At 51.7% G+C, this 10,000-nt stretch overlaps 1 protein-coding gene across 14 annotated transcripts in view; it reads left to right on the forward strand.

Annotated features, from left to right (window-relative positions):
* The window catches only part of LOC119582818 (CLIP-associating protein 2-like), a 128,870-nt gene that overhangs the window by 7,311 nt on the left and 111,559 nt on the right, over positions 1-10,000 (forward strand). For all 14 annotated transcript variants that reach the window (XM_037931270.1, XM_037931272.1, XM_037931278.1 and 11 more), the window contains exon 2: positions 2,651-3,679. In XM_037931270.1, coding sequence (XP_037787198.1) covers positions 2,917-3,679 — 763 coding nt within the window. In that variant the 5' untranslated portion in view covers positions 2,651-2,916. The remainder of the gene's footprint in view (positions 1-2,650; positions 3,680-10,000) is intronic.

Genomic DNA, 10,000 nt, shown 5'->3' on the forward strand with positions numbered 1-10,000 from the left:
GGGAGGGAAGGGAGCCCTTCAAGCCGCCTAACCCTTTTGTTCCGTGGACTCACTCTCCCGTTCTCCCTTCCTCTGTGCGCCCCGCGTTGGCCCTTTCCCCGGGTCGTAATTGGCCGCGTTCTGGGCCACGGAGGCTCGTGCTTAAAGCGACGCGACCGGAGAGACGATTGAAGGGACACACGCCCACGCCACGCTGCCGGGGGAGAGGCGGCAGAGGGCATTTCTCGGCGCGGAGAGAGGCTTCGTGATGTCTGTCGTCCGTGCCGTTGGAACTGGACTCGTCGTGATAGGGCTGTTGCATATGCTGATGCGGCGTGCACGGACTGGGTGTGGGAGTCTTGTTATCGAGGGCAGCATCAGTCATGCAAGTTTCCCTCAGGTCTTAAACTATCATTACGTCATCACGCTGTATAACTTCTTCCTCTTCGCTTTATTTATTTTACTATTTTCGCCTCGACTTCTTCCTCATCATCATTCCCATCCCCTTGATTCTTCTCTCTTCTCGCCTTCCCCGCTTGTTTTTGCACCTCAGCTGTTCTGCCCCGACTTGATATCTAAGCGGCGCGTGCCCCCCGCGGCGGCCGAGGACCTGAGGTAGGCTGGCGGCGCCCAACCGCGAGGGTCCTGGAATGTCCCACCGGAAGCTCTGATGGGGATTTATGGCCCTTCTTTGTAGGTGTCTTAAAGTCGGAACTTCCCTGATGTGATTTCGGCGTCGAGTGCAGAGGCCTCTCGGGCGTCGCAGGGGGATAGGCAAGGTCGGCGGGCTCGATCTGGGCTAAGACTAGGATTAGGGTTGTCCTCGGTTGGGATTGCTAGCTTAGGAGAGAGATTTTCTGCTTAGGGATTGTACATTAGTATTTTTGATGTAGTAGACATATCGGCGAAGGAACCGTGTAGAGAATTCTGCCATGTTTTCGAGTCCCTTTTTGGGGGTGGGGATTATTATTATTATTATTTTTTTTTTTTATTTTTTTATTATTATTATTTTGTGTGTGTGTGTGTGTGTGGTGTGTGTGTGTGTGTGTGTGTGTGGGTGTGGTGTGTGGTGTGGTGGTGTGTGTGTGTGTGTGAGTGAGTGTGTGAGTGTGTGAGTGTGTGAGTGTGTGAGTGTGAGAGAGGGAGAGAGGGAGAGAGGGAGAGAGAGAGAGAGAGAGAGAGAGAGAGAGAGAGAGAGAGAGAGAGAGAGAGAGAGAGAGAGAGAGAGAGAACGACAACTCGTTGCCTTTTATTGTTTTTCCATCAACATCGTCTTTCATTTTTCCATTTCTCAATTCCACTTCCTTTTGCTTCCGATGCTTTCGCTTTACCAATCATCGGTCCCCGTCCCTTTTACGCACATCCTCACCTAGCTTAGAGAATTAATTTCCTATCCCTCTTCTTGGGCTGCTGTTTGAGCCTTCTGTTCTGTCTTCTCGTAGCATCTATTACAGCTGATCTACCCTCCTCCCCTTCCCCTTTCCTCCACCCCCCCCTCACCCCAACTCGCGAGTGCACTTGGAAGTTAATCACTTCGTCATGCACACGCCCCTCTCCCACCCTCATCCCCGTCGCTACCCCCTCTCCCTCTTTTTCATTATCTCCCCCCCCCCCCATTTCCCCTCTTCCCTCTCTCCGTCCTTCCTTCATTTCTTCCTTCCAGGCCGCACGTACAGAGATAGGCCTCTTCCTCCTCCTTGACCTGGCCTTCAGGTTGCTTTCCTCTCCAGTGATGAAAGGTTAAGGACTTTCTGATTTTTTTCTCTCTTTTCTTTATTATTTTTTTCTTGTCGGCCTATCCTCCTCCTTGGAGTTCGTTTCTTGGCTTCCAGGCTGGTTTTTATCACGGTCTCTTTTATTTTTTCTTTTCTTTCCATCCTTAGTATTTTTTCCTATTCTTTTCCAGTCGTGTAATAATTTTACAATACCTTCCTTTCCTCTCTTCATTTCTTCTTCCTCGTCCTCCTCGCCCTCCATTCCTGTTCCTATTCCCATTCTTATTCCTCAGGCTTTGCACTCGGGCCGAGATGATCGTGAGCAGCGAGATTTAAGGGGCTGTTATGCCCCCCCCACCCTTTCCGCATTTTCACAGGCCCTCGCTGATGCCTTATTGTTTGCCCGTTTCGCCGTTCGGATTCTCATTTCTTGAAGAGGGTATTAAGTCACCGTCTTTTTCGCTTTCCAGAATGAGAGAGGGAGAGGGAGAAATTGAGAGAGAGGTAGTGAGGGAGAGAGAGATATTGATACTTTATATTTTGTTGGTACGATTATTGTTGTTATTGATTATCGGATTTGAGGATGATTAAGGGATATTGCATCATCACGGGAGAACTTGTCCCCTTCGATTTTAAGCGTCTTGACAGTGAGGCATGACGCGCCAAACTCAATCGCGCATTAGTCACGGCTGATTTGATTTCACCTCTGGAACTTTCTGCAATCTGATTGCAAAAATCCGATGTCCTTGACTCGCCGAACGGCCTGAAAGAAATGACGCAATAAACTTCCGGCGGCGCGCGATTGGAACGCCGCCATCCAGAACATTGTCACTCTTAGCGCTCGTTGAGTCGTTGAATCGCTGCCGTCGGAGGAGTCACGAGGTGCTCGCCTCGGCTCCGGACTCTTCGTTTTTTTGTTATATTTATGTATTTATGATTTATGCTTTTCCTTCTAGTGAATTATGACTGCGTGTGCGCTCTTTGATGTGGTAATAGTGTTGATGTGACAGAAAATAGATCAGGAGGTGAATTAAGCCGCATATTATTATGTGAGTGCTGAATCTGAGTGTAACGATGGTGATTCAGAAGGGCATGTGAGGCGGAGGTCACCAGGTGTCACACTAGTGTACTGGACGGGTCAAGGCGAGGGTGGGCGGCCCGACACCCTGCCTCATTCTCCTATTGAACCTGCTAGTGTGACTCAGTGAACCAGTGAGTCGATATGCCTTCGGTGAGCCCCACCGACCCAGGTCTGCTGGAGGGCTCTCCGCCGCCGTCCGTCAGCCCCGCCGGCTGCGTGGAGCTGGAGGGCTCGCTGGCCGGCCTCGGGGACATGCCCCTCACCTCGCAGTGCTCGGTCGAGTCCCTGGGCTCCCTGGACAGTGGACACAGCTCCTCAGCGGGCAACGGCGCCGCGGAGAGCCACGCGGGCAGCCCCTCGCCCGGGCCCATCATCTCCACGCCGCCCCCGCCTGCCGCCACCAGCCCCACGCCCTCCGCCTTCTCCACGCCCACCAGCCCAAGAACGCACCCGGAGGACCGTTGCGACAGCAGCGGCAGGATCAGTGTGGCGTCCATGGGCTCTTCGCAGGACCGTCCTCCGTCAGGGATCAACCGATCCCTGTCCAACACTTCCACCGCTTCCGTCGCCTCCACCGACACCGTGGACACCCTCAATTCCACCGACACCATCAACTCGGCCGCCACGAGCGCGACGAACAACACCTCGACCTCGACCTCCACCTCGACCTCGTCCACCACAATCGTGACGCCCATCAAGTCCAAGGAGGAGCTGGACTCCTACATCGACCACCTGGACTCGCTCTGGTCTCAGGAGGACGAGTGGATCATGATCTTCGATAACCTCATCAGGAACACCGAGGCCTCCACCCGCTCGCGCCGCCACACCCACCACTACAGCCACTACCACAACAACGGCACCACCAGCAACCACTCCTCGCCCTACCACTCGCCCTACAAGAAAGGTACGTGTCGACCCAGGGATTTGGGGTGGGATGTGGCCGGATTCCGGCCTTGATTGTTTTTCTTATCAGTCTGCCCCTGTCCCTGCCCCCATTTCCCTGTCCGTATCCTTGTCCTTGTTCCTGTCCTTTCCCCTTTTCCTTTCCTGTTCCTTGTCCGTTTCCGTGTTGCTTTGCGTGCTCCGTCCCTGTCCTTTTCCCTTTCCCTGTCCTTGTCCCTGTCCCTGTCCTCGTCCTCTTCTTTCCCCTTTCCCCTATTCTGTTCCTGTCCTTTGTCCTTGCCCTGTCCCTGTCCCTACCCATATCCCTATCCCTACCCCGCTTGACATCGCGTAATTGTCTCCCTTGCCTTCTTGTAAACTATCTGATCAGAAGCCGCAAACCTTGGACAGAGACGTCAGGTATTTGTCATTTGAGCTTGTCATTTTTTATCTGTCGTAAGAAGACGATAACTCACGCTTGTGATTAGCAGTGATGATCCTTTACGTGTCACTCTGTTCATGTGTCAACATTACGCTCCCTGCACACGCCCAAAGGTTGACACCTCGGCCCCCTCTCCCTCCCCTCTGCCCTGCAGTGCGTCTGATCAATGCAGATATACAATTATTCGTTGGTTTAAAACGTCTTGGCTACAGATCTTAACACACGCGCAGACGTTTCATCCGCTAACTCATTTTACCAGTCAGTTATTCTCTCTCTCTCTCTCTTCTCTCTCTCTCTTCTCTCTCTCTCCTCTTTCCTCTCTCTCTTTCTCTCTCTCTTTTCCTCTCTCTCTCTCTCTTCTCTTCTCTCCTCTCTCTCTTTCTCTCTTCTCTCTCTCTTCTCCCTCTCTCTTCTCTCTCTCTCCTCTCTCTCCTCTCTCTCTCTCTCCTCTATCTCTCTCTCCTCCTCTCCTCTCCTATCCTCACTCTCTCTCTCCTCCTCTTCCTCTTCTCTCTTTCTCTCTTCTCTCTCTCTCTTTTCCTCTCCCTCTCTCTCTTTTCCTCTCTCTCTCTCTCTCTCTTTCTCTCTCTCTCTCTCTCTCTCTCTCTCCTCTCTCTCTCTCTTTTCCCTCCTCTTCCCCTCCTTCCTCTCCTCCTCTTCCTTTCCTCCTCCCTCCCTTCCTCCCTCTCCCTTCTCTTTTCTTCTCCCCCTCCTTTTTGTCTTGTCTCCTCTCCCTTCCCTCCCTCCCTCTCCCTTTCCCCTCATCCCTCCCTTTGCCTCCCTCCCTTCCTCCTTCTTTCCCTCTTCTTTCTTCCTCTTCCACCTTCCTTCCCTTTCCCTCCCCTCCCCTCCCCCTCCCACTCCCATACTCCATCCCGCCCTTCTATTATTCACTTTCTCGCCTCATACAGCCCATATCACGTACACAAAACCCAAGCACCGCGCGCCGTTAGAAAGTGATACGTAATTAAATAATTAGGAACTGGAACCACAGCGACCCCCGCTCTCCTGTGTCTATCTCCTCTGCCACTCCTTGCTTTCACTCTCGTCGCCTTATTCATTTCCTTCCCCCTAATCCCTATTTGGGGCTCCACCCTTCTTCGAGCTTTCCTTTTGACATTCTCTTTCTTCTTGTCCCTCTGTATACTCGCATCTTTCAGTTTTCATCTGTCTAGTGACCTGATATGTGTTTGCATCTCTCTCTCTCTCTCTCTCTCTCTCTCTCTCTCTCTCTCTCTCTCTCTCTCTCTCTCTCTCTCTCTCTCTCTCTCTCTCTCTCTCTCTCTCTCTCCCCCCGTCCCTCGCTCTCCCATTCTCTCCCTATCCCTCCCCCTTCCCCCTTCCCCCTTCCCCGTCCCCTTCTCTTCCCCTCCCTTTTTTCTCTTCCCTTTCTTACCCCCTCCCCCCTCTCCCTGGCATATTTACCCGTGCACGCACTCACACATGCTAGATCTCGAGTTCTAGCAGTGAGTCACTACTAAGGATAACAAGCCAGTAATTGAAACTGTGCAGTAGATTCATGACAGCACCATGACAGTGGTGCATGGGACATGCATCATGATTTCCATGAGAAAAGTGTCCCTCTTCTCTATTGATTGGGGCTGATGAGAGGGATAGCCTGAATGGGAGAAGGCTGTGGGCGTTCAGAATGTGACAGTCACACAGGAAGGTTCAAGTGGAAGTCAGGAAAAATGTGTTGTATCCTCTTACTTGGCTTTAAGATTCTCCTCTTTTATATATTTGTTAGTTTGTTTATTTATTTATTCGTCAAGCGGTTGTTTTGAATATCTATGCGTTTGTGATGTGAAGATGCTGGCAATGTCTTTTATGGTCAACGTATTTTATTTGTGTATATGCAGTTGTGTGTATGTACGGCATTATTTTCTTTGTGCTGTTGCATACTAACCCTAATTGGTACACTTCGTATTAGTGCATTTGTGCACTAACCCTAATGGTACCCTTCGCATTAGTTTGTTTGTGTGAAGATAAGGAAAGGCTTAAGAAACGACATTGAACTTCTAACTGACCCGATAAGATTAAACATTTACCCTTGCGTGACGTCATGATGCTGTTATTACTTGAGATGTCTGATAATACACCTGTTTGAATATTTATTACGATGGAGGTGATCGATACACCAATATAGGTGAATTTACTATGGAATGTTATCAGGGCGAAGGTTTAACAGCCGCTGAGACCGCAGCACCTGCTAGTCACGCGCGTGGGGAGGAGACGACCTTGCTCGGCGAGTCGCATGCGGGGACTTGGCTTGCGGACGAGTCAGGTGGGCTCATGACAGGCCAGGTGTGTTTGATGTTGCGTGACCCGAGCTAGCGCGTAGCAGCGATAAATACACCATCAACCCTGACGATGTTGCTTTACATTATTCGTGAAGCGGAACATCTGGCGGCGCCGGTTTCGGGTCGGGTTTGGTAGTCTCGCGAATGGGAGACCTCGACTCTCATTCCCACACGCAAGAGTAAATAGTATTCCCTGAGCGTGGCATCAGGCGAGTCCTGCGGCGATTAGTATTCAAGGTGGATGTGCGAACGACGTACCATTTTATGCGTCACTGATAGTCTCGCATGAAGGGTCACCGCTGCTGTGTTTAAAACTTCGTCCTCATGGCCCTAGGGCAACTCTCTCCGGGTCATATGAACTCACTAAAGCTTGTTTACGAATTGGTTATGGCCGCGCACGTTTCTCCTTTTGAGTGTTGGTGGAAAATGCACTTGTAATATAGAAGAGGCGGGCTATAGAGGGAGAGTTACAGTATGTGCGATGGTACAGAATCTCCTGCAAATATGATAGGTTATCATTTTCATGATTTCTTCGGCTGTGTCATGCTGTCCGCCGCTTTGCTCTGGCTTACCCTTACAGCAGGCGCGGGGGTTGAGGATAAGACTGATATATTATGAATTTCTTATCAAATGGTGACCAAACCGTCTATTTAAAGTGACATGGAAATTAGTATGTGTGCACTGGATCTTTACCTGCGGATGCCCAGGCTGGGTAGCCCCCCCCCCCCTCCTCTTCTTTGATGTATTCGCGGCCGTGGCGAGGCTGTCCAACCACAGCTGTATTCTTAGACGTGTCACGGAGCGCACGCAGAAAGAAGGGGCGAAGGCTTGGCCCGCCTCCAGTCGCGTGTACGTGAGCATGTGAGAGTGACGGAAAGAATGGGACGAGAGGGAGAAGGTCGAGAGGGAAGGGCGAATGGGAATAGAGGAGAAGGCGGTGAGAGTGAGACTCATGTCAAAGAAGGGAGGAAGAGAGGGAGCACGACCAAGGGAGGGTGATGAATGACCGCTGTGAAATATGTTGGCCAGACTGTAGAATTTGTTAGCCCCGGGGTGTGACGCGAGCAAGAGCGAGCTGCAGAAGGGCTAGATAATTGGATCTGGAAGTCAACATCATGCCCAGATATTTTCGACGATTCTGTTTGTATTATTGAACAAATATTCACAGATCTGTAAACAGTGATTCACACGCATTCCTTATGTTATGTCCATCCACTTCATTAACCGAACATGAGAATTGGGCATTTACGGAGGGCTGCCGACCCTGTGCCATTTACTGGAGAAACCGCGTGCCCTAATATCATATTGCCATTACAGGGCTTTTTAGGTTTACGCGTGCTGTATTTGTAAGCATGTGTATCGATCTAATCCGTGCTAGTAGTGGTCACAACATTTAAGTGGCATTTAGAAACCAGACATGCTAGATGGGTGATGTAGTATTCCAAATTAGCAAGTTATTGGTGCGCTGCCTTTTTTTTATGCAACCTTCCCCAAGGAACCTGTCCTCCTATACGGCAAGAGAGCTCGCTGGACCGACGCTACAACTTGCATTTCGTCAACAGAAGGAACCCCATATACACTTCAAATTTAAAAACCGCCCCTACCCTCCACCCTCTCCACCTCCCGCCCCGTCCGCGTGGCACTGAGTGGGTGTTTATCACAGTATTAGCGGCTCTGGCTGTACCAAGGTCACGAGAGCCAACGTTGCTAGGTGTGGGGCGAGGGGGGCGCCCGGCTAGGTCAGGGGGTGGGGATGTGGATGGGGATGGGGAGAGTGAGGGAAGGGTGGGTGGAATAAAGCTGATAGGTAGGAAGGATCTGTTTGTATTTGAGGGGGCCGGGATAAGCTGTTCTATTTTTTTTTCTAGGTGTATATTGTGTCTCGAGGTGGAAACAGGGTTAGATGTGGGTGCGCGTGTGTTTGTGTTGTGTGTGGGAACGCTTGTTGCGAGCGGCTTGTGTCGTTTGGGAAGAGGGTAGAGGGCGGGCCGCGGATGGGACTGCCACCTTTAATGTTGCAGTAACGTTTCCCCGCAGCACGCGGTACGCCCCCACCCTTCTCCTCTCCTCCCCTCCTCTGCCCTCCCCTGCTCTCCCTTGCCCTCTTCCCATCGCACCCCCACCCCTCACGCTCCCAAGGTGATAATCCTACAGGCTGAGCATCCACGGCTTGGCGGGAGGAAGGTGTGGTCAAGGAGGATAGAAAGAAAGGAAAGAAAAGGGAGAAAGGACGCGGAAGCATGGAAGTATGGATAAAACCGATGAAAAGGAAAAGGGAGGAAGGTAAGGCGAAAGCGGGAGGGTGAATGGAGAAGGGAGGAGATTCGCATGTTCACAAAACGAGGCTCGAGTTGGAGGACTAGACTTCAGAGGCTCGCTCTCTCGCAGTTTTGGGGAATGCGAAAGCCGTGGGAGCCACATCGTCGGAGAGAAGGGAATGGAATGAAAATGGACACTTTCCAGTTCAGTTTCAGAAGGGAGAAGGGAGGTGGCGAAAGGGCTTGCAGTGTTTTTGAGACGCATTTATGTTTTGTTCACTTGCCTAGTCCGTAAATTTATATATATGGTTCGCGGGTTGGCATCCTCTCGTTTTTTTTCGCGGGACATAAGCGAGGCTGCGTTCATTCACAAATGGAACCACGCTCTCCAGTATTCTCGACTGCGACGGAGGGAGGGAGGGAGCGAGGCTGGGAATTGAACGTTGAATGCGTGCCCATGAAGATATATTAAGTGATAATGGGGCTGAAAGTTAAGAAACCGCAACGCTATATTTGAGACGAGTGAAGCAAGCCGCATCCCTAAGTGACCGTGACGGGATCGCTTGCGAGAGTGACGATGAGCGGCGGTCGTTGCAAGGGCGTAACAAACGTCACGGGGGCCGGCGCGGGATGATGGCGCGCGGGAAGAGTAATGACGGCTGCGGTCTCGCCACACTGCGATGTGATCTGTCGCGAACGCAAGGCTCCGAGCAGAGGGGGGATGGAGGAGGATTTGGGAGCGCGAGGAAATTAATGGCTTAGCTGCTGAGGCCGGAAGTAAAGACTGAAGCTTGAAGCGCAACCGACTGATGTGTCGCGGCCAACTTCGGGGCTGAGGTGGCTTCCCCCGGGCCGCGGAGTAGAGGACTTGCTGAGGTGCTTTCAGTAGGAGAGTGTGTAGCTTATAATCACCCTCTCCCCCCACCTCTCTCTCCCTCCCTCCCTCTTTCTGTTCCTGTTCCTATTCCTATTCCTATTGCACGTGTGTGTTTTGAAATCCTCCGGCCGCTCATTACGATCCGCGTGGAACACGGGTTCTAGCAAACAGGAAGACGGGGCGCGAGGTGAGGCAGGGCGCCCGGGTTGATGACTTGGCGCGGTGGAATCGACCCGGTAGATGCAGGCCGTGAAGAAGACGCGATCACCCTGTGAGGAAGGGTTGGGGGAGTGAACCTCGGTGGACACGACGACACTACCCAGTCCCATTTTTCATCATTATAACCTCAGTTTCCCCGCCCCTTCTTGATTTTAACAAGAGGCGGCAACGTTATTGCAATCTGGCCGAGCTTTGGGCTTTTGGCGTAGCGCTGTTAAAGGCGCTGTCGCTGCAATCACACACCTGG

This window comes from Penaeus monodon, chromosome 16 (genome assembly GCF_015228065.2).
Source record: "Penaeus monodon isolate SGIC_2016 chromosome 16, NSTDA_Pmon_1, whole genome shotgun sequence".
Classification (NCBI taxonomy): domain Eukaryota; kingdom Metazoa; phylum Arthropoda; class Malacostraca; order Decapoda; family Penaeidae; genus Penaeus; species Penaeus monodon.